General features: G+C 46.7%; 1 protein-coding gene and 1 long non-coding RNA gene across 8 annotated transcripts in view; one reads left to right on the top strand and one right to left on the bottom strand.

Moving 5' to 3' along the window:
* HM13 (histocompatibility minor 13) overlaps positions 1 to 2,879 on the bottom strand; it is a 40,881-nt gene extending 38,002 nt beyond the window's left edge. For 4 of the 7 annotated variants that reach the window (XR_003427175.1, XM_027078652.1, XM_027078653.1 and 1 more), the window contains exon 1: positions 2,495 to 2,815. Coding sequence is in view for 5 of the 7 variants with exons in the window: in XM_027078652.1 (XP_026934453.1) it covers positions 2,495 to 2,677 (183 nt within the window). In the remaining 2 variants the exon portion in view is untranslated. Of the gene's footprint in view, positions 1 to 2,494 lie in introns of all 7 variants that reach the window. The other 3 variants (XR_003427174.1, XM_027078649.1, XM_027078651.1) reach the window with 3 other exon arrangements.
* LOC113605362 (uncharacterized) lies at positions 1,206 to 23,433 on the top strand. Its single transcript, XR_003427177.1, has 2 exons — positions 1,206 to 1,525; positions 22,906 to 23,433. It is a non-coding gene; the product is annotated as an uncharacterized LOC113605362 (long non-coding RNA).
* Positions 23,434 to 23,889: the final 456 nt, after the last annotated feature.

A 23,889-nucleotide genomic window follows, 5' to 3' on the forward strand; every position in this document is an offset into this window, starting at 1 on the left:
GGGTCTAACACTAGCGGGAAATCAAAACTCCTGGGCCCCCAAGCTAACTTTTCTCTCCTTGGCAAATGATTAGAGAAACAACTCAGGGTAGAAAAAGGGCGTCGTTTGGCCTGTCCTCTCCCTAGGCCACTTGTATGGGTCTTCAGAGGCACCTGCATCAAGGAGAGCCCCGGACTAGGACCAGGGACAGCTGGTTCTGCCCCTAATTGGCAGAGAAGTCATTTCTTTGACTCTCAGTTTCTCTGTACAATGGTGTTAATAAAACTGGCTCTGCCTGTCTCACTCAGTTGCTGGGAGAATCAGAGGGCGAAGGCTTGTAAACTTTAGAATACCCTGGTTACTAGTGGTGGGAGGCTACGGGTCAGGCTGTTTGCAATTCCATGCACAGTCTTCCAGCACCCCTGTCTTGCCGGAGATGCTGGGGAGAGGTATTTAGATGCTTCAGTAGATCGAAAGCTCTCTTCTGTCCCTACCCTCTGCTCCAGCCACTCCAGACCTTCCACCATCAACTAAACTGCCTCGTACAGCTGCTTTCCTGGTTTCCTCTGCCTCGAATGTCTTCTGGGGGAAATTCGACCTCTACCTCAAGGCTCCAGCCCACCTCCAGCACAAAGCCGCCCTGCCCTGCCCCAGGTGTGTTCAATCTTTCTCCCTAAAGCCTGCAGCACTACCTGTACCACAATCACAGATCTCGTTATTCCTCTCTCATCCAGACACCTAAACTCCTTGGTGACAGGGCTCTGACCCACTCATCTTTGCAGCACCCGTCTGCCCTGGACAACAGTGGAGGTTCAGGAAATTCTGTTGTCTGGAAGGTGTTTTCTGAAGAGATTACTAATCCATGTGTAGATGGTGCCAAGGAGAATTACTCAGTATAGGGAGCCCCTCACATCAAGTGCCCAGCTCACTCCTTGCTGCCCTTCACCTTCTTTGTCCTGATCTATTTCAGAACATCCCCCTGTACCAAGTGTTTGCCCGAAGCAAAGGTAGGGAGGATGAAAGCCACCAGAACTCTGCTTAGAAGAGGCAGAATTGTACGGAAAATGGGGCCACCTAAGCGTGACCAATCCCCTTTGCATCTGACCACAGAGGGAACCAACCTCAAGATCTCTGATCTTGAGAAAGGAAGGTGGCAGGCCTCGGCCACTGCTCAAGTTGAGTAATGTTTTGAGAACCTGGGCTTGAGCAGTTTCAAAAGTGGCAGCTCCTCTATGGATCTGCCCTCTTTGGGTACGACGGCTTCCGCTAAGGTTCAACTTCAGGTCTGGGTGGGGGAGGAGCAGCAGGGAGCTGCAGATCAGGAGGTGGTGGAGGATGATGGGAGAGGCTGCCAGGAAGTGAGAAGTCACTGGTGCAACGGGCTAGAGAGGGCTTAATATCGGGAAGAAGGGTAACAGAGAGGAAGTCAGAAGGTGGAAGGCCCTGGGGTCCTCTTAGGTATCCAATGGGACAGATGTTGAAGGACAGGGATGAGCTCTGGCCCAGTCTCACAAGAGAGGCCTACAGCAGCTCACTTACTCAGCAGGTAAGCCCAATTTGGTGGAAAGACTGTCTTAAGGGGCATGAGAAGAGCTACTTTGAGGTAGGGTCTGGGGTGGGACCAGGGTCAGGGTTAGGGGTTAGGAATAGGGTCTGGGCTCAGGCTCGGACAGGTCCGAGCTTGGGTGTAGTCAGGGAGAGGAAACCAGCAAACCAGGGGTCTATGGCTGGTTAAAAAGAGAGGCACCAAAGTGCCAGGTCCTGAGGAGTTGTGTGACCGGAACTGGTTCCAGAAAGTGATGCAAAAAACTAGGAGCTGAGCTGGGGGTTCCAGGAGCTAATATTCCTGTGTTAGTTTTTTGTTTTTTTTTTTGTTTTTTTTTTTTAGGTGGGGCAAAGGCTTGATCTGGGGGTTCTAGGAGAGCACTCTATGGGTCACAGATTCCAGCTGGGCAGGTGTCAGAGTCTAGGAATGAGCCTGGGTGCCAGAATTTGCCCTGGGTTAGGGTGAGGAATGACAAGAGGCTGTACTATTCAGGAGGTGTCAGAACCAGTGCCCCATCAGATACAGATGGATGTTGACCCAGAGCCTGGGATGGGGTGACTGTCCCAGATGGGATGAACAGCCAGAGCAGAGCGTGAGGCTGGTCTGGCTGGGTCCAGCAGGCTCAAAACAATTAGTACCCGAATCACAGTGTCAGGGTCGGCCAACAGTGCTTCCAGCATGGTGCACAGAGGGAGGGATGTGTCAAGGTCCGAACGGGGGTGGAAACCGCTCCCTATTTGAGAAAGGTGTCAGTACCCGGTTCGCGGATCGGTGCCCAGATCCTGGGGCACCTAAGGTCAGCCCCGGGATGTGGGCCCGGGTTGGGGATGCGGTGGTGAGCAATGCTGGGAAGGGTCAGTGTCCGGGCAGAGGAAGTGTCTGTCCCGTCCAGGGCGGGCGGGGGAAGGGTCCGTGCCAGCCGTGTCAGGGTGGGAGGTGGACAGCGCCCGGCTTTGCCGCTGACCCTACCTTGCCGCGGGCGCAGCGCACGGAGCGCAGGGCGCCGAAGAAGATGGGCAGCAGCGCCATGAGCAGGAGGCTGCCATAGGCCAGCGCGATGCCCTCAGGCGTGGAAGGCGGCCGCGTCGTGCCGTTGGTTGGGCCGCCTGCCTCGACACTGCCGTTATGCGGGTCGCTGAGGGCCGAGTCCATGGCAAGGCTGCACTCGGGGTCCGACTCCAGGTCCGGCAGCTGCAGCAGAGACGCAGAAGGGAAGACGGGCTATGCGTGGAAAGCCACGTTCCCCTAAAGAAACAGGAAGTGACGTGCTTCCCTCGCCGGCCTGCGCCGCGCACGCGTGCGCGTTCACGTCTCCCCGCCCGCGCGCCCTCTAGCGGTGGCGGAGGGACAGGCGGCCGGTTGCTAAGCAACTTGCTGGTAGCAGGGAGAGGAACACTGGACCACTGCGGTGGATATCCATCCCTAGGGAGACCTGAGGACCCCATTCCCTAGTCCCAGTCAACCTCCTTAACTCCAGGACACTAATAACTAAGAATTTGTTTACTCATGCAGGCATTCATCCAATATTTAATCATTCCCTCACTCCTTAAGTATTTGGGTATCCCATCATATCCAGGCACTGTCCTAGGCTCTGGGGACACAGAAGGGAACAATATAGGCAAAAGTCCATCCCTGCCCTCATGAAGCTTGCACTTTTAGTGTGGCGGGGGGTTGTTGGGAGGATAATAAATAAAATGAATAAAATAAATAAATCAAAGTCTATAGGATGTTAGTGTGTAGTTATATGTTACATAGCATGTTTTTTAAAAAAAATTATTTATTTTAGGCTGCATTGGGTCTTCGTTGCTGTGTGCGGGCTTTCTCTAGTAGCGGCGAGCGGGGGTTATTCTTTGTTGAGGTGTGTGGGCTCTCTCATTGCGGTGGCTTCTTTTGTTGCGTAGCATGGGCTTGGGCTTCAGTAGTTGTGGCACGCCGGCTCAGTAGTTGTGGCTCATGGGCTCTAGAGTGCAGGCTCAATAGTTGTGGCGCATGGGCTTAGTTGCTCCGCGGCATGTGTGATCTTCCCGGACCAGGGCTCGAACCCGTGTCCCTTGCATGGGCAGGCAGATTCTTAACCACTGCAGATTAAGTAATTTAGAGGGAGGTTAGTAATTTAAGTAAATTAAATTAAATTAAATTAAGTAATTTAAGGGAGATTAGTAATTCAGAGAGACCTCCCTCTCTAGGAACCTAGTGAACTTCTGTATATGGCTTGGGCCAGGGTGGTTCCAGCCAGTTCCAGAGGACAAAAGTCAGGTGGCTTGCTCTGCAGATGGCCAGCTCTGTCGGGTTCCCAGTGTATGTGTGTCCAGGAGTGAGGAGAGGGTATAGGTAGGAGTCACCTGAACTTGGGTGCAGGCCCAAGCTGTCTGGGGCTCCTGGCTATGCTAATGGTGCTCTAGTTAAGAGCTGGAGAAAGTATGTAGCAGACAAATTGATGAAAGCTGTACCCTGCAGGCACCTAGCACTGGAGAAACCCTGCGCCAAGCAGTGGGAAAAAAGCATGTTCTCCAGGAACCCAGGAAGTGAGCCAACCTCGAACCAGGAAGGGAAGGTCCATTCTCCTCCAGCGTTCCTCTAGTACACTCTACTGAAAAGGCTTAAAGTATGTCAGCTGGCAAGGAAGAAATATTTACGAGGTCTGGCTCCATTATCACAGAGCTGGCAAAAAGAGTGGTTTTAGAGCAGAGAGGCAATAAGTTGATAAGTGACACTGATAGTGTAAAATCGCATGGCCTGGTCCAAGCTGGGCAGGTGGTGAGGTGGGGTTGGAGTATAGGGTTCACAGTGAGAGGAGACAAAGGCAAGGAGTCAGACTATTAAAGTTTGCATAATGGAGTTTGCCTAGTTCATGCCAGGCACTGTACTGGTAACTTTATAGGTGTTTTCTTTGATCTCAATAACACTGGTAAGATATGATTAGTCCCATTTTGCAGATAAGGAAACAGGCTCACAGAGGTAAACTAGCCATCCAGGTCACACAGTCCAGCAGAAGAAGAGGAGAGACTTGAACTCAGGTCTGTAGGTCTCTGAAGCCTCTGCTCTTTATAATATCCCAGCTACAAAGAGGGCTAAGGAGTTTGGACCAGAGTGACTTAGTTCTGGGCAGATGGTGTACAGTTTCAGGCTCTGTTTTTCAATAAACTGGACATGACCTGAGTGGATGGGTGAAGGCAGTGTGCCTGATGAATTCATCCATCAATAATTCAGGCCACAGGATTTGCCCAGCAGCTGGGCCTCATGGCTCCGAGCCTCTTCATCTGAGAGCATACAATCGGAAATCAGAGACACTCCTGCTTCATGCAAGGCTGAGCACTTGATTTAGTTTGGTCTGGGGCAGATCTGGCCATCTCCCTTTACACTCATGGGAGACTGTGAATATGACCCAGGGAACTGAGGGGTCGACTCAAGTTCAGAAAGCTCCCGTCAAGGCTTCTGGAGGGTTGGATTTCTGGCTTGGAGCCAGCCTGTCTTGGTATTCTCTGGAGACAGGGATAAGACAATCTTGTGCGTGGGGGGGTGGTGCCCCGAGGCTTCATCTGCCAAGCCTCCTGTATGGTGTTACTTTCCCAGAGGAGATCTGAGCTGAGGTCAATAATGGAGCCTGTTTAGAGCCTGGGATAGTTAAATTACCGAACACTTGTTCCAAAGAAAGATGCAGACTTACTCCCACCCCATTTCTCTTATTACTGTGTTCAGTCACTGTGAATGGATCTCAGTTTTTCCAATTTTTTTCTCATATATGCGCACACACATATACACACACACTTACACACACTATTCCATGCTTAAATAATTCTTAAAATAGTAATCAAGGATCATTAGTGGATGCTAACCCTTGGGAGAAAGGTTTTTGAGGGACAGGACAGTCACAATTTACCCCACAGATTACTAGTTCTTTATAAAAGGAAAAACTTCCCTTTAAAGTGGAGTGACCTGGTGGACACTCCCTTAACCAAGCGATCAAATTTAGCATCACCGAATGGGATGGGACAAAATGACTAGACGTGATGCAATGCGGGGGACACATCACCTGCGTAGTCTTCTTGCCAAACATGTTTAACCTGCATCTACTCATGAGGAAACATCAGGAAAAATAAGAAAAAGCCAGACTGTGGCATATTCAGAACAACTAGCCTGAACTCTTCAAAAATGTTGGTGCCATGAAAGAGAAAAAACCCAAAAAATCCATGTTGTAGATGAAAGGAGAATGAAGGGAGGGGAAAAGCAAATGTAATCTATCATCCTTGATTGGATCCTGGATCACAACATTTTTAAAAAGGCTATAAAGAAAAATTTCTGACACGTGGGGAAATGTGAATGTGGATTGTTTGGGAGTGATAACGGTATCGTGGTTCTGCAGGACCTTGCTAATCAGGGCGTGATCCCCAGACTAGTAGTAGCAGCTGGGAGCCTATCAGAAATGCAGAATCTCAGGCCCCACCCACACCTACTGGATGTCCCCGTGATCTAAGTGCACATTTAGTTTGACAAATCCTGGTGTAGGAGATGCACTGTATTTGTAGGAGGTATAGTCCTGCCTCAGGAGCCCAGGTGATCCTGTGTTCTTGATTCTTGGGAGAGAATGGGCAGGGAAGCAGTAAAACTGTGTAAATGTTTACTGTTAAATTACCTACTGAGGCTCAGGACCTTTAAATATATGTGCTCAATAAATATTTATATGTGAAGGAATGAGTTTATTGTTCCCTCCACCTAACCATGTTTACCTTTCCTCACAACACTGGTTAACCCCTACTCATTCCTCAAAGCTTGAGTCAAATGTGATTTCCTCAGGGAACTTCAGGGAACTTCTGTATTTCTAGCAGTGTGGAGCTGGCAGTAAGCACCACAGGGGTTTTACTAAGATAGAAGGAACAGGGTGAAACACTCTCTGTGCCCCTATACCTCCTTACAGTAAGACTGGAATTCTCATTTGGGAAGATTTTTTTGGAGGCTAAAACTGTTCATGTAGCTTGTGTTTTCAGTTCCATCATCCTAGAGAAATTCTCACACAGGTCTATTAGGGAACATGTCTGAGGATTTTCCTGCAGTTTTTTTTTTTTTTTTTTCCTGGTGGTAGCAGGAAGTTAGAGTGAACCTAGGTGTGTGTCCCTGAGGAACAAATAGACAAAGTGTGCTGGGTGTATACCATGGGATACTAGGCAACAATGAGAAGCAACAAGCCAAGTGCCTGCTCGGTCAGTGCAGTCAGGACAGTCATGGCTTCTGCTCTTTTCCCTGGACGACTTTTTTTTCAATATTTTTTATTTTTTTTCAATATTTTCAATATTTTTTCAATATTTTAAATTTTTATTTTCAATATTTTCATTGATTTACAATGTCGTGTTAGTTTCTGCTGTACAGCAAATGATTCAATTATACATATATATACATTCTTTTTTTTTAATATTCTTTTCCATTATGGTTTATCATAAGATTGCGCTGGCTGATTATTAATAGAACCCCTTGCATTCTCAAATATGTACCAGTTTGGATGATCATGCGTGGTCACTCTCATAGGTCAGAGAGCCAGAGATGAGGATTCTTGTTTAACTGCCTTTGGTGGGGAGTGTCCTTAGGAGGAAGGGAAGAAGGAAGGAAGGCAGGAGATAAAAGGCCAAGTGAGGGGCTTCCCTGGTGGCGCAGTGCTTGAGAGTCTACCTGCCGATGCAGGGGACGCGGGTTCGTGCCCCGGTCCGGGAGGATCCCATGTGCCGCGGAGCGGCTGGGCCCATGAGCCATGGCCGCTGAGCCTGCGCGTCCGGAGCCTGTGCTCCGCAACGGGCAAAAAAAAAGGCCAAGTGAGGATGGGGTCTCTGCCGGGGACTCGCTCCAGCACGACCTCATGGGGACCTCTGTGGCACAAAGTGTGCCACAGACTTGTTCCCGCCTTGAGGCCTCTTGTAATCCTGTATCTGTCCATCACTGGCCAAGTCTAGGGGTCAGGGAGGGAGGCGGGGAGTCTCCCTGGCCATTTGGCTTCTGTTTGACCAAAGGCAATTCTCCAGAGAAGGTGGCAGCTGTGAGTGTTTTTTAACCAATACTCACAACAGCTGGTGGTCAGGCCACTATGTCTGGTAAAGGGGATCTGGGTGGGGCAGCAACTGCATCCCTCATAATCCCCCTACCCTTGTCAACATGTGTAGATCTTTAAAACATAGAGCTGAGCATTAAGAAAAATGTGTGATATGATTTATGTAGATTAAAAGCACATATCAGAAAAAAAAATAAAATAAAAAAATAAAAGCACATATCAGGGACTTCCCTGGTGGCGCAGTGATTAAGAGTTTGCCTGCCAGCGCAGGGGACACAGGTTCAAGCCCTGGTCCGGGAAGATCCCACACGCCACGGAGCAACTAAGCCTGTGTGCCACAAATACTGAGCCTGTGCTCTAGAGCCCATGAGCCACAACGAGCCACAACTAATGAGCCCACGTGCCACAACTATTGAAGCCCACGTGCCTGGAGCCCGTGCTCCGCAACAAGAGAAGCCACCGCAACGAGAAGCCCGCGCACCGCAATGAAGAGTAGCCCCTGTTTGTCGCAACTAGAGGAAGCCCGCGCACAGCAACAAAGACCCAATGTGGCCTAAAATAAATAAATAAAATAAATAACAAAATGTTAAAAAAAAGCACATATCACACTGATAAACCCTAATGGAAAAGAATATGAAAAAGAATGTACACATGTATAACTGAATCATGTTGCTGTAAGTAGAAATTAACACAACATTGTAATCAACTATACTACAGTAAAATAAATTTTAAAAGTACATATTACATAGCAACATTGCAAATCTAACAAGGATATTTACATATTAAAGAGTACATATTGAGCATACTAGAATGGTTGCCTATAGAGGGATGGGAATGAGGGTGGGAACTGGTAATTAAAACAAACAAAATATGTACATAAGTAAAGTAAAGCAAGGGCCTTGGGGAAAAGAGTGATGATGGTCTACTATGAAGGAATGAGCGTGATGAACCCATCCCTCTGCTCCTGACATTCAAAAAGGAAATAAAAGATCTTTGAAGACTAAAGAAAAAGTTGTCACTTACAGTTCCCTTTCTTCCTCGCTGGTTTGGGGACAGAGGCTGGGTTTGCCAAGGGAAAGGCAGTGCCTCTGACGGCGAGTCAGGGCGCTGTGGTTGGTGGAACCAGGAAGGCCAGCCGGATGCACTTTAGGCAAAAGCGGCAATGTATAGGCTCCAAGGAAGAGGTGAAAAACCAACCCCTGGACAGGACAGGCAGGGACAGAGCTGGACCTTGGTTAGCCCCCGAAAACCAGGATGTCTATATTGCCAGGATCCTTTCTCTGCATTGTGTCTTTGTTTTCTTCCACAGCATATCTGTGAGCTACAATGGCAGCCCCCATGAGCTGAGTTAACATGCTGTGATTTGCCTCAGGAACCCGGAGGCTCCCTTGTGGTCAGGGTGTCCAGTTCTACCGACACAAGTCCTCTGAGGGGGATGAAGCATCCATTACATGGTCTGAGTCTGGGCTCAGCGGAGATTTCAGTAATCTCAGGCCACGCCATAGGATGTTGGAATGATGGAATGTTAGTCATAGAATGTTAGCACCACGCTGTACTCAGGTGAAAATGTTATTGTCTTGGTATTGGTATTTTTCCTGGGGAGGGAACTGTGTATATGTATAGTATGGGAAGATAACCTTGACAATCCGCTTGAGGGGAATGTGAGACCCCAAGAGCCCTCACTGGCAGGTGCCAAATAAACAGAGATGACAAATGTGCTTTGCATTAAAAATGATAAGGAATTTGTGGGAGGGAGAGAATGAGGCAGACAGAAATGAAGGGGAGGATGGAGGAAGGAGAGGAGCCAGTGAGATGGTGAGGCTGGGACACCACGTGGAGAGAGGGGAAAATTCCCGGTGGTGGGCGGGCAAGTGCGTTTGTAAGGCTCGGATATGAGCACCTCTGTTCTCCTGAATCTTCATAAGATTTTCCATGCCTGCAGAGTGCCCAGGGTGGATGGGGCTGTGTGTATATCAGGGATTTCCCTATTTGGTTCAACATTGAATGGTATGAGGAGCTATACACTGAGGAGAAAGGAGTTTGGAGTCAGAGTATACCATGAGCACTGCCTGCTGAGTGGGAAATGGATTGGCCAGGACAAGAGTGACAGTGAACAAATCGGCCAAAGAAGAGATAGTGGTGGCTTTGGCTAGGGTGTGTCTGGTGGAGATGGAGAAAAGTGGACGTGATTAGATATATTTAGGACATTTCTGATTTAGGATTTTATTCAGAAAATAGAGTCAAAAGGACTCCCTGATGGGGAGTGAGGGAGAAGGAGGAACTGAGTCCTGGGTTTCTGAATTGAGCTACCGGATGATAGAGATTCTACTAACTGAGACGGGGAAGATGGGTGCTGGTGAGGTATTCTCTTTTTTTTTTTTTCCCACAGTTTAAAGTACTTTATTTTATTTTATTTTTAACATCTTTATTGGAGTATAATTGCTTTACAATGGTGTGTTAGTTTCTGCTTTACAACAAAATGAATCAGTTATATATATACATATGTTCCCATATCTCTTCCCTCTTGCGTCTCCCTCCCTCCCACCCTCCCTATCCCACCCCCCCCAGGCGACCTTTTCATTGAGAATTGTGCAGCTTTGGGAAGCAGCTGCTCCCCTTGCTCTAGTGCCCTCTTCCGCCAGCAGAGGGCAGCTGAGGCCAGTTAACAGATTCAGTCCAGGTGAAATGGGGGTGTCCAAGATGGGCCTGGGGGACACCGGCTATGGGAAGGCCACTACCTGGCTGATGTAAAAGCAGCGGGTTTGCTTTGAGGCTTAAATCCAGCCTCTGATTTTGAGGCCAATCCAGACTCAGAAATCTGGGGCTGTCCACGTCCAAGGCTGCTGGCCAATCCAGGCCACATCGTCTCTCCCAGGCTATTAACAGTTTCCTAATTTGTCTCCTGAAGTCAACTCTGTATCATACCTCTTTGCTTGAAACCCTTCAATATCTCCCAATGGCCCTTAAAATAATCTCATGCTCCTCACCATGGCCTTTGAGGCCCTGCATGTACTGCCCCTGCCTACATATCTGGCTCATCCATTACCACTCTCCTCTTTTGCATTAAGCTCTTTTATGCCTCAGGACCTTTGCATAGGCTGTCCTCCCACCCACCATCTTCTCTCTTCCTGATTGTTTGTTAAGCTAGCTCCTTATCCCAGGTGACACCTTATACATTACCTTCCCCACAACCTTGCCTATTCTTTCTCAGCTACTTAAAAAAAAAAAATCCTCATAACACACAGCACTTCAATGTGCAATGTGCTATCTACCAGGATAATTCGATATGTTAATTTTTTTTCCCCTCTATTTTCTCCTCCCCTTCCTGTATCACTTGCCTAGGAGAGGTTTGGTCACGGGGTTCACAGCAGAAACTGCCTCTGACTCTTTCCTTTCTGGCTTCATTTTCTATGTGTTTAAACATCATAGAGCAGATATTGCAAACTGCATTTCCTAGGCCCCATCCTGTTCATAGAGGTGTTCTGTATGCCCTTCACCAAGGTTTAACAACTGTCTTCACTCAGTTGCCAAAGTTAAAAAACAGCAATTTCAAAATAAAGATTTGGATATTTGGATTTTCTTGAATATTTAGAAGATCTGGCAGTCTCAGCCCTGTATTTTCATGAGATGAGCACTGATAGTTACTGAGTACCTACTAATGTCGGGCACTGTTCAAAGTGCTTTCTCACAGGAAGTTGTTGTACAGGAGGTACGAGTATTATTCCTTATCATGGTTAAGGAAATGGGCACAGAGTGGTTAAGTGACTGGCCTAAGAACTCACAGACAGTAGACAGCAGCATCAGAATTTGAACCCAGGCAGCATAGCTCTAGAATGTGGGGTCCTAACCACTGGGCAACACTGCCTTATGGCTGTTTGGTGAGCTGAGCTGTGCTGCCCCCTTTAAGTGGGACCTGTGCTCTCCAGTCACCAAGTCTCACACTTTATTTTTTGGTTACCAGTTTGTCTCCTGGAGACTCAGAGTTTGCAAACCTTTGGTGTAGAGAGAGTGCTCATTTTTTCTGAGGTCAAGGACAGGGGAGAGGAAGGAGCTCTTGGAGGCTGTGAACTGAAGGAAGATCAGTGGAGTCTGGGGTCAGGGGATCCTCCCCCTTCTTGGCCAGACTGTGGGGATGAATGGACAGGGTGTGGGGAGGCTGGACCCAGTCCTGGTGATCCCAGCCTCCAGCAAGACTCCCAGGTCCCTCCTCGGCTTAGAAGCAGGGGCTGCTGGACTCAGGTGTCCTTGAGGCCTTGGGCACTGTGGTTAGAAGCCCCACATGGTCCAGAGCTACTGAGAGCCCCCAGCTTCCCTCCCTGTCCCCTGGCAGGAGCAGCCTCCAGTAAGGATGAAGACTGAATTTCCCTCCAGTCCAGAAGGGTAGGGGAATAGTAGAACTTAACTTGGTTTTTGAGAAATGAATATTCCTTGCCCACCTGAGTTTGGGGGTTAAGATTTACATCTGATTGCAACAATTTGTAATTATTTTTTCTGTTTTTATGAAGTTTTCTGTTTTGTGTTTGTCTCCTCCATTAGACTGTGAGCCCCTTGAGGGCAGAATAATGTAGAGTGTTTACCAGTGTTCACACTGTACATGTACTGTCTAGAGGGTTCCAGGCACATAGTAGATGCTCAATAATCATCATAATTATAACACACATTTATGGAGTGTTATAACACACATTTATTCCTATGCACTGTGCTTAACATTTACATGAATGTATTAACTGACTCATCTGAGCCTCACACCACCCCTTCTGTGGGCAGGCATCTTCACACAAGAGGAATCTGAAGTGCAGAGAGGCCAAATAATTTGCATAAGGTCACACAGCTCAGGTTGTGTCTAACAGATACTCACTGAATGAATGGATGAATGGTTCCCTGGTCTCTTTGCTCTCTTTGCCTCCAGGCTGTCCCTCATCCTACCTAGTTGTATCCCACAGTATTGGAATTACGTGGGTCAGACCCAGGCAGGGGACTGTCTCAGAGCACTCAGTGAGTCCCTGAGGTCCATGGGGCAATGTCCTCACACCTGGGACTGGTGTGACTGATCCTTTTCCATCACCTCTGGCCTCTCCTTGTAGCCTCCTCTCTTCATTCCCAGCCTTACACCCTACACTTCAACACACAGACTACTCATACGTTCCTAGATTCTTTCCGGCCTCCCTGCCTTTGCTCAAGCTCTTCCCTATGTGGGGACCATCCTTCCAAACCTGAGATTCCATAATTCTAGAAGAAGATAACAGGAAGGTAGGCAAGTTCTTTAAACCACACCAGCCCTTATGTGGTGATACTACGACGCCAAATTTCATCTGGTCCCCAGCAGCCTCAGGATGGTGGTGGTGATGGAGGCGATTATAGGACAGTATGCTCATCCCCATCTCTCTGGAAGGATACAAGTCCCAGAGAAAAGAAGGGACTTGAATAAAGCAAAACAGGGGTCAGACTCAGAGCGGGGAGGGCTAGAATCCAGGCCATTGGCTTTCCAGCCCAGAGCTCTCTCCACAATGAGGCAGCTCTGTCTGGCATCACACAGGGCCTGACTACCCAAAAAGAGCTCCTCAATTCTGAGCTAACAGTGCCTGAAATTCCACCATTGGAGATCATTTCTTCTGGGGGGGGGGGGCAGAGGGTGTTGAAGGCTTTTCAGTCTTCAGGGAGCCCCAGCTAATGATGAAAACCCCTGTGATGGGTCCTACACTAAGCTCATGTCAGCCTGTTCCCAGGAAGATGAGTGGCTGACAGGCAGCCAAGGGTGAGATGCCGTGGGAAGGAGATCCTGACCGAGGGTCGAAGGAATATGGGAAGCACTAAGGCAGGCAGAAAAACAGGGGCAGGGGTGGGGGTGTCAGCCACAGAAAGGGCGGGGCAGCTGTGAGCCTTGGGCTGGGGACTCAGGAAACCTGGCTTCATCACCAACTTGCTGTGTGATGTTGGACAAGTTTCTTTCCTACTTGGAGCTCTGATCTGGGTCAGTGCTATGGAACAAACTTGCTTCTGGGTTTATCTTAAGGCTCTTGGTGTCAGGAAGTTGGGGCCCTGGCTGGTGGTCGCCATGACAACTATCTCTGTGGTGATAGTGACCAAGGAGACTGTTGCCAAGACTATAATTACCAGGTACAAGAGTCAAGTGATTGGTTCTCAGTTCTGTCTTAGGACAGGTTCCTCCCTGTCACCTTCTTCCATCACCTGCTAGAGTTTACTGTTTGTGGGGCCAGATGACGTGACACCCAGGGAATTGTCAGGAGTCTGGAACCTGTGTCCTATTGTCCTCGCTTATGCTGACAGGCTGTGTGACCTTGGGCAAGTCTCTGCTTCTCTCTGGGCCTTAGTTTCCCCATCTGGAAAATGAAGAGTTTGCACGAGGCCCTTTCACCTCTAAATTTGTATCAATTTGCCTTTAAACAAGGGACAAATTTATAAGTGAAAGTGTTGTTTCTAGGAATGATATGAAAAGTGTTAACAACTGTTATGACTGTCACTCACCAACATATCCACACAGTCTTGGACGGCCCTGCTATGGCAGGGATTACCCCTTCAGTGGTTGTAAGTGGGGAGGTCTGTGTGGTCCCAGAGGAAGCTCTGGAGTGGCCATTACTTGGGGGACATTCGGGACAGGGGTTCTTAACAACTAGTAGGAATGTATCTAAATATTTTGACAACTGGTACAGCCATACTTTGCATCCTGGCTGAACACCAGCCTTAGTCAAATCTATAATGGTGGAATTGCAGGCACTGTGAGTAGCAAAGGAAGATTTTCCAGGCAGAGGGGCTGCACGGATGAAGCCAATGGCTTTCAAGCCCAGCCCTGGTCAAGATCTCCAAGAGTAAGACCAGTCCTTCTTCCTGGCCACTGCACCTCCCTGAGTCAGCTGTGCACAGTCCCCAGAGAGTCGGGTTTGCCAGTGTCTCAGTTCTAGGATGGCTGATGCCCAGACAAGCGGGCAGGGTACAGCAGGAGCTGGCAGAGGGAGAGAGCCCAAGGAGGAAGTGGGGAGCTCGGGGGACGCCTGCTCCTCCTCTCCCAGGAGACGAGGCCCTGGGCAGATGCCAGATCTTTGGCCTCCCGGGTCTACTCCCCCTCCCCCTGCATTCCCCTCCTTGCATCTCCCAGCAGGACTTTGCAAACAACCTCTCCGGATGGGGATGGACGTGGCTGCCGCCTCCTCCCTGCACACTTTCCATTCCCAGCCCTGAGCCTCAGCCAGGGTTCCTCAGGAAAATTGGCTGAAAGAGACATTTTCCATGCTCTTGCCTCCTCTGCTGGGTGGCTGTCCCTGCCTCCACTCTCTTGTCTCTTCTGCAGCTGGTCACCCAGACCTGGAAGGAGGGGAAATATTTGGTCAACTGGTTGCTGCTCGCTCACCATTTAATTTTATATGTTATTTTGTCTCCCTGGGCTTCAGTTTCCTAATCTGTGAAATGAGCTAGCTATGCTGGGAAGCAGGCTTGGGAGTCAGACATTGTTGTTTTAATCCTTAGCTCTGCAGGTTACTAACTGAGTGACTTTGGACAAAATACTTAGCCACTTGGAGCCTCAGTTTTCCTCATCTGTAAGATGGTGTTGTCTCTTACTGTTGTGAAGATTAATGAAACAGCTCTGGTATCTGGAAGAAAGAACACCCCTCTACTCCAGGCAGATAATGAAGAGTGGAGTAACCTAGGCTAAAAATTTAATCTGATCCTTGGAAGCTGTAATTTCAAAGTTTCATTGGGATTTTGGGCAGCGAATAGGCACACTCATTGAGAGAAATATTGCTCAACTTCAGAAGAATCAGAGAAATGCAAAGTAAACGATGAGACATCTTTTTCCCCCCAGCCTTCCCTCATCCTGCCCCTGAGAGAATGTCAAATGAGAAAAGACTGGTCTTTTGGGTTCCTAGACCCAATTCCAACGTGTGTGTGTGTGTGTGTGTGTGCGTGTGCATGTGTGTGTGTGTGTGTGTGCTTCCCCATACCAACAAGCAATTCTTGGATACCCTGCTGGTGTCAATCCTGACACCATCTACCTGGAGATAGCATCAGATCTCCTAGGTACAGGGCTCAGTCCCACAAGACAGCCCTCCACTGCAGATGCCGGGTTGTTAGCTGTACTTCTGTCTGACTGGCTATAAATTAGAGGTTCCCATGACCCCTTTCTTGGGTTTGATTAATCTGGTAGAACGGCTCACAGAACTCAGGAAAACCTTTTACTCACTAGATGACTGATTTATGACAAAGGATATTAAAAGGACACAAATCAACAGCCAGATGAAGAGGTGCATAGGGTGAGGTCCTGAACAAAGGACTTCTGTCCTCGTGGGTCTTGGGGCCCAGCACGGGGACACGTGGAAGTGGTCTGTTTCCCCAACTTGGAAGCTCTCTGAACTCCCTTCTTTTGGGCTTTCACCTGGGCATGTTTGATTAACTCATTGGCCATTGGTGATTGATTCAAACTCCAGCCCCTCTCCCCTCCTAGGAAATCACATGGTGGGACTGAAAGTTCCACCCCTCTATTCAGGGTTGGTTCCCCTGGCAACCAGCCCCAATCCTTAGGTGCTTTCCAAAAGTCACCTTTATGAACATCAACACAGTTGTGGCAGAAAGGGGCTTGTTATGGATAACAAGCCACCCATTTCACCTTTATAGCTCTGAAGCTAGTTTTCTGGAACTGAGGACAAGAGATCGAATATTATAACAAAACACGCTCCCATTGCTCTTATCATTTATAAGGGTGTTGGGAGCTATGAGGCAAGAACTGTGGATGAAGACCAAATACACATGAGGAATATATTTTGGTTGTCGGAATGACCAAATATATATGTTTCCTATAAAGTACAATATACTTGGGCTTCCCTGGTAGCGCAGTGGTTGAGAGTCCGCCTGCCGATGCAGGGGACACGGGTTCGTGCCCCGGTCCGGGGAGATTCCACATGCCACAGAGCGGCTGGGTCCATGAGCCATGGCCGCTAAGCCTGCACGTCCGGAGCCTGTGCTCTGCAACGGGAGAGGCCACAAGAGTGAGAGGCCTGCGTACCGCAAAAAAAAAAAAATTACAGTATAGCAACTGGTAACATCTAATGTGGGGAACTGGGCACTGTTGATATGAATATAAACAAAAAGAGCCCTTTTGGAGGGCAAGTTGGCAGTCTGTCAAAATGTAAAACGTACATGCCCTTTGACTCAGTGAGTGTGAATTCAGTAATTTCTCCTCTAAGTGCAAGAATATTCACTGCCTAAAACAAACAAAAAAACAAAACCAAATAAACCCTAAAGGGACTTCCTGGTGGTCCAGTGGTTAAGACTCCATGCTCCCAATTCAGGGGGCCGGGTTTGATCCCTGGTCAGGGAACTAGATCCCACATGCCGCAACAAAGAGTTCACATGCTGCAACTAAAAGATCCCGCACGCTGCAATGAAGACCAGGCACAGCCAAATAAATAAATAAATAAATATTTAAAGAAAAGAATATTCACTGCCGCACTGTTTGTAAAACAGTTACACTAACCTAAATTCACTCACCTTCGATTGGTAAAGTATGTAATCCATATTGTGGAATATTTTGCAGCAGTGAAAAGAACAAGTTAAAGAAAAAATGTACAGACTGAAAGGAGAAAAAGACATATCACAATTATAACTGAAGATTTCAACACTCCTTTCTCAGGATAAAACAAGTAGACATAAAATCACTAAGTATATGGACGACTTGAACAGCATTTTCTTTTTCTTTTTTTGCAACAAAATGAATTTTTTTTTTTTTTTTTTGCGGTATGTGGGCCTCTCACTGTTGTGGCCTCTCCCTTTGCGGAGCACAGGCTCTGGACGCGCAGGCTCAGCGGCCATGGCTCACGGGCCCAGCCGCTCTGCGGCATGTGGGATCTTCCCGGACCGGGGCACGAACCCACGTCCCCTGCATCGGCAGGCGGACTGTCAACCACTGCGCCATCAGGGAATCCCCAGAATGAATTTTTATAAGAACTTTTCTTTTAGGCTATAGCATTATTTCAACATCTCATTGATTTTTTAAAAAAACTTTATTGGAGTATAATTGCTTTACAATGGTGTGTTAGTTTCTGCTTTATAACAAAGTGAATCAGCATATCTCCTCCCTCCTGCGTCTCCCTCCCAGCCTCCCTATCCCACCCCTCTAGGTGGTCACAAAGCACCAAGCTGATCTCCCTGTGCTATGCGGCTGCTTCCCACTAGCTACCTATTTTACATTTGGTAGTATATATATGTCCATGCCACTTTCTCACTTCGTCCCAGCTTACCCTTCCCCCTCCCCGTGTCTTCAAGTCTATTCTCTATGTCTGCAACTTTATTCCTGTCCTGCCCCTAAGTTCTTCAGAACCTTTTTTTAGATTCCATATATATGTGTTAGCATACTGTATATGTTTTTCTCTTTCTGACTTACTTCACTCTGTATGACAGACTCTAGGTCCATCCACCTCACTACAAATAACTCAATTTCATTTCTTTTTGTGGCTGAGTAATATTCTATTGTATGTATGTGCCACATCTTTATCCATTCATCTGTCGATGGACACTTATGTTGCTTCCATGTCCTGGCTGTTGTAAATAGAGCTGCAATGAACATTATGGTACATGACTCTTTTTGAATTATGGTTTTCTCAGGGTATATGCCCAGTAGTGGGATTGCTGGGTCGTACGGTAGTTCTATTTTTAGTTTTTTAAGGAACCTCCATACATTCTCCATAGTGGCTGTACCAATTTACATTCCCACCAACAGTGCAAGAGGGTTCCCTTTTCTCCACACCCTCTCCGGTATTTATTGTTTGTAGATATTTTGATGATGACCATTCTGACTGGTGTGAGGTGATACCTCATTGTAGTTTTGATCTGCATTTCTCTAATGATTAGTGATGTTGAGCATCCTTTCATGTGTTTGTTGGCAATCTGTATATCTTCTTTGGAGAAATGTCTTTTTAGGTCTTCTGGCCATTTTTGGATTGGGTTGTTTGTTTTTTTAATTATGAGCTGCTTGTAAATTTTGGAGATTAATCCTTTGTCAGTTGCTTCATTTGCAAATATTTTCTGCCATTCTGAGGGTTGTCTTTTTATCTTGTTTATGTTTTCCTTTGCTGTGCAAAAGTAGGTCCCATTTGTTTATTTTTGTTTTATTTCCATTCCCTAGGAGGTGGGTCAAAAAGGATCTTGCTGTGATTTATGTCATAGAGTGTTCTGCCTATGTTTTTCTCTAACAGCCTTTTCAATCACCTAGGCCTAATTGACATTTTTAGAAGACTACACCAAACAATGGCAGAATGCAGATTATTTTCAAGTGTACCTGGAACATGGATTATGATAGACCCTATATACAAAACCACTCTCAAATTTGCAATTGGATTAAATTAGAAATCAATAACAAAAAGCACCTATAGGAACCCCTCAAATATTTGGAAATTAAACAATGTATTTCTGAATAATCTATGGGAAGAAGAAATCACAGGGGAAATTGGAAAATATTTTAAACTGAATGATAATGAAAACACAACATACCAAAATTTGTGGGATGCATCTCGAGCAGTGCTTGGAGGAGAATTTATAGCTTGATATAAATTATATAGCTTTTTTTTCTAATACAGCTTTACATGCTTGTATTATAAAAGAAGAAAGGTCTCAAATACTTGATCTAAGTTTCTATCTTAAGAAGCTAGAAAAAGAAGAACAAATAATAAGGTAGATTTATGTGTACTGGCATGGATAGAAAGCCAGGAGAAATTAAGTGAAAAAAGCAAATTATACATAATATGTACAGTATCGAGGCAGCAATTGCTTGCTGCCCCTTGCTGTTCTTCTACCTTTCCTTCAAACATAGAATCCCTGATTTTTTTTTTTTTTTTTTTTTGCCGTACGCGGGCCTCTCACTGCTGTGGCCTCTCCTGTCGCGGAGCACAGGCTCCGGACGCGCAGGCTCAGCGGCCATGGCTCACGGGCCCAGCCGCTCTGCGGCACGTGGGATCCTCGCAGACCGGGGCATGAACCCGTGTCTCCTGCATCGGCAGGAGGACTCTCAACCACTGCGCCACCAGGGAAGCCCTAGAATCCCTGATTTTGAGCTGGCACATGGCTATTCAGAATAAAGTATTCTAGACTCCTTTGCAATTAAGGGTGGTGATGTGACTAAGCTCTGCCAATGAGATGTAAGCAGAGGTGATATGTACATCGTCTGATAGGCTTTGCTTTTTTTTAACCCCATAACTACTTCCTGCTGGCTGAAATGTGGATGTGACTACTGCAGCTTGGGCAGCACAGGGGATTGAAGATGGTGGAACCACAAGATAGAAGGAGCCAGGGTCCCTGCACTGTGGAATGCCATGCCTGCCTTGGACTGCCCGCTTCTGGACTTCTTTTGCATGAGGGAGACAAATACTTCTATTTTGTTTCCATCACTGCTAGTCTGGATTTCATCCCTTGCAACTTTTCAGTCCCTTGTAGCAAACTGTGCAACTGAACACATATAGCTATGACCCCATTTATGTGAAAAAAAAAGCGAAGAAACCTATATATGTGTACCAGATGGACGATTTTGACTTTGGCACAGAAACCCCAAGGTAACTTGCTTCAACATTGAAGACATATTATTATCTTACATAACAAGCCCAGAGGTGGGGCAGCTTCAGGGTTGGCTAATTCGGTGGCTGGACTTCATCACCAAGGACTCAGGGACTTCCCATCTTTCAGCTTTGCCATCTTCTGACTAGATCCCGTCATAATTGCCAGATGGTGGCTACAGTTCCAGGCAACTCGTTCATATATTTCAATTACCAGAAGAGAAGGGACTCCCTTTCTGCTGCAGCTCTTTTTTTGTTTGTTTGTTTGCTTGTTTTTCATCTCTTTTTCAAAAGCAAAGAAACTTTTTTCTAGAGCCCTCCAGCCAACCTTCCCTCACATTTCATTGGTCATAGCTGGTTTGTAAGTCCGTCTTTATTTTATTTATTTATTTATTTGTTTGTCTGCACTGTGGGGCTTGTGGGATGTTAGTTCCCATATCAGGGATTGAACCTGGGCCCTTGGCAGTGAGACAATAGAATCTTAACCACTGGACCACCAGGGAATTCCCAGGATTTATTCTTGATCCCATGAAAATGAGAACAACAGAGCAAAATTGTGACTCTGACAGTACGGAAGAAAACAAAGATGGCCAAATGTCTGCTACAATATATATCTAAGTGTGCTGAAAAATCGGGAAGGATACACTCCAAACTGCTAATGGTGGGTACTTCTGGGGAGAGGAGTGGGATGGCGGGGAAATGAAAGGAGTTCTGTGGAAAATACTAAAATTGCTATCCAACAACGCTTACCCACTTCTCTGTTGCTCACAAAAGAGCGGCAAAGGGATGAACCATTATTGGCCCAAGCCAAATGTGGCGATCTCATTCCTTTTTGCCTGTTAGTTGCTTTCTCAGCCTCCCTTGCAGCTAGAGGTGGCCATGAGACTCAGTCTGGCCAGTGAGATATGAAAGGAAACTGCTGGGAGAATAACTGCCTCCTCGATAAAAAGAAAACCTCTTTCTGACCTTTCCCCTCCCATTCTTGCTTGTAATACTGGTGTAAGGATGTGATGCTTGGAGTTGTTGTAGCCATGTTGCAGCCATGAAGGAAATGCCTAGAGAATTATGGAGATGCAGACCCAGTGTCCTGACATTTTAAGGCTGATGAATCAACCTTAGAATTGTCTACTTCTGGACATTCTGTTAGAAAATATCCTTATAAGGGTTTCTCTCATGTGTAGTTGATGGCAGCTTAACAGATAAATGCATTTTTACTTTTACCATATGTTTTCTGTTTTTCTGATTTATCCTTATAATTAAAATGTATTATTTATGTAATTCAAAGTTCAATTAAAAATATGTACCACTTGGCATTGGGCACCTTTGGAATCCCAATAGGCCTGAAGAGGCACTCTGGGAAAGGAGATTGGGAGGAGCTGAACAAAAAGAACAAATCGTTCTTTATAATTAAGTCCTAACTACATGGTATGAGGTGACCCTGCAGACTGGGGAATGGCTGAGAATACATTTCTTTCTCACTATTTGGGTTTAGGCCAGAGGTTACAAACTGTCAGCCTCTGGTCAGAACCTGGCTGGGGGACATGTTTTGCTTCTCCTGTCCAGGGCTTAAAAAAATTGGAATTAGCAATAGTGATTTAGGAATTGGGATACTGCACATAAATATCTGGCTTGCTGCTTTTCTTAGAAAAAATGAAATATCTGAAAAATATTTTTCATTTCAAAAAATGAAATATCTTAGAAAAAATGAAATTTCCTAACAGGAGTAATAGGCAGCTTAGTTCTGTCATTCCTTTTAGGTAGGAAAGGACTTCCAGTTTGCCACAGACCTTGATGCTCCCTAATGTTTGTCACCTAGTCTACGTCATTGATTTATATTACCTGATTCTGTGAGCATTTGCATTTGTGACCCCTGGCTTAGGTTTTCGATTCAAAGTGCACATGTGCATACGTGCACGCATGCATGTAAGATTCACAGACAACTGACTGTGTGGAAAGGCATGCAAACTTATTCACACAGGTGGGCAGACCTTGAAGAGGACTGAGTTTGGAGTGGTCACACTTACTCTGGACTCTTCTGTAAGACTAGAAGAGCTAAGAACACCCTTGACTGCCCTGCTGGGGCACCTGGAGTCTTAATCCAGCCCCAATAACTCAGACTTCTGAAGATTACTGCTAGGGGTGGGGGATAATTCTGAGGCAAGACCTGTATCTGTCGGTAAGGAGTAGTGTTTTCTGAAAGGTGGGTGGAGATTTGCCCAGTGCAGGCTTGAAGAAACTGGTGATCCTGGAGAGAGGCATGGGTTTGAGGAAGGGAGGCAATGTCAGACTCTGGGGACAGTGTCCCAGTGCCCCTGACATCCCACTAAGAAGGAACCCCTTTACCTTAGGGCCTTCTCTCTGTACTCATTAGAACAAGACTGAGTTTGTGTGTTGGAGGAGAGTAAAGACCCAGCCACAGCCTTCCTTCGGCCTCCACCTTATTCTGCCATGGGTTGGCTCCCCCAGATGTCCACATCTTAGTCTCTGGAACCTGTGAATATGTTTGTTTAAAAAAATATTTATTTACTTATTTATTTTGGCTGTGCCAGGTCTTAGTTGCGGCACGTGGACTACTTAGTTGTGGCATTCAAACTCTTAGCTACAGCATGCATGCGGGATCTAGTTCCCCGACCAGGGATCGAACCTGGGTCCTCTGCATTGGGAGCATGGAGTCTTACCCACTGGGCCACCAGGGAAGTCCTGGAACCTGTGAATATGTTATGTTACACGGCAAAGGAGTATTAAGGTCACAGATGGAATTTCAGGCTGCTAATCTGCTGACTGTAAAACAGGAAGGTTATGCTGGATTGTCTGATTGGACTCAATGTAATCACAAAGGTGGAAGAGTGAGGCAGAAGAGAGAGAACCAGAGAGATGGCAGCATGAGATGGACTTGGCTCGACATTGTTGGCTTTGAAGATGGAGCGAGCGCTGAGGAAAGCGGCTTCTAGCAGCTGAGAAAGGCAAGGAAGCAAAAGCTTCTCTAGAGCCTCTAGAAAGGAATGCAGCCCTGCAGACACCTTGGTTTTAGCCCAGTGGGACCCAAGTTGGATTTCTATTTGACAGAACTATAAGATAATAAATTTGCTGTTTTAAGCCGTTAAGTTTGTGGTAATTTGTTACGGCAGCAAGAGGAAACAAAAGCACCAGGACACCTAGAGAGTCCATGTTGTAGGTGAGACTCCACTTTACTGCTGGAATCAACCTCCAGACGACATGTGAGATGATTCCAGTCGCTCCAGGCTTTGTGAGTTTCCCAGCCGAGGTCCCAGAGAAGAGCAGTACCCACTTCGCCTTGCCCAAATTCCTGACTCACAAAATCTATGAGTATAATAAAATGATTGTTTTTATGCCACTAAGCTTTGGGTGGTTTGCTATGCGGCACAGAAACTGGAACAGCGATCCATCTTAGCCTTGAACTTGAATCAGACGGAACTAGGAAAACAACACACACTGTTGAACCCAGAGCTCCCATCCCATCATTAATATTATTTTTAACTAAACCCTGAACTGAACAGAAGGAGACAGCGCCGAAATTGAAACTGAACTTGTATATTTTTTCATGCTGTTGAACTAGAATATTCAAATATTCTTGAGACAGTCGCATAAAGAATTCTACCCTAACCCCTTCACTCCGTATATTTTGATTTGCCTAAGGTCACGTGGTCATGGCAGAGCTTAGAGGTTCTTAATCTTTAAAAACATTTTGTTTTACAAAGCAGCCAGCTGTGACTCTCTCTACCCTCCTTGCCTTCCTTCAGAGCACATACCCTTAT

Source organism: Aethalodelphis obliquidens, unplaced genomic scaffold, assembly GCF_003676395.1.
Source record: "Aethalodelphis obliquidens isolate GAN/ISIS:26980383/991018 unplaced genomic scaffold, ASM367639v1 scaffold42, whole genome shotgun sequence".
NCBI classification, from domain to species: Eukaryota; Metazoa; Chordata; class Mammalia; order Artiodactyla; family Delphinidae; genus Aethalodelphis; species Aethalodelphis obliquidens.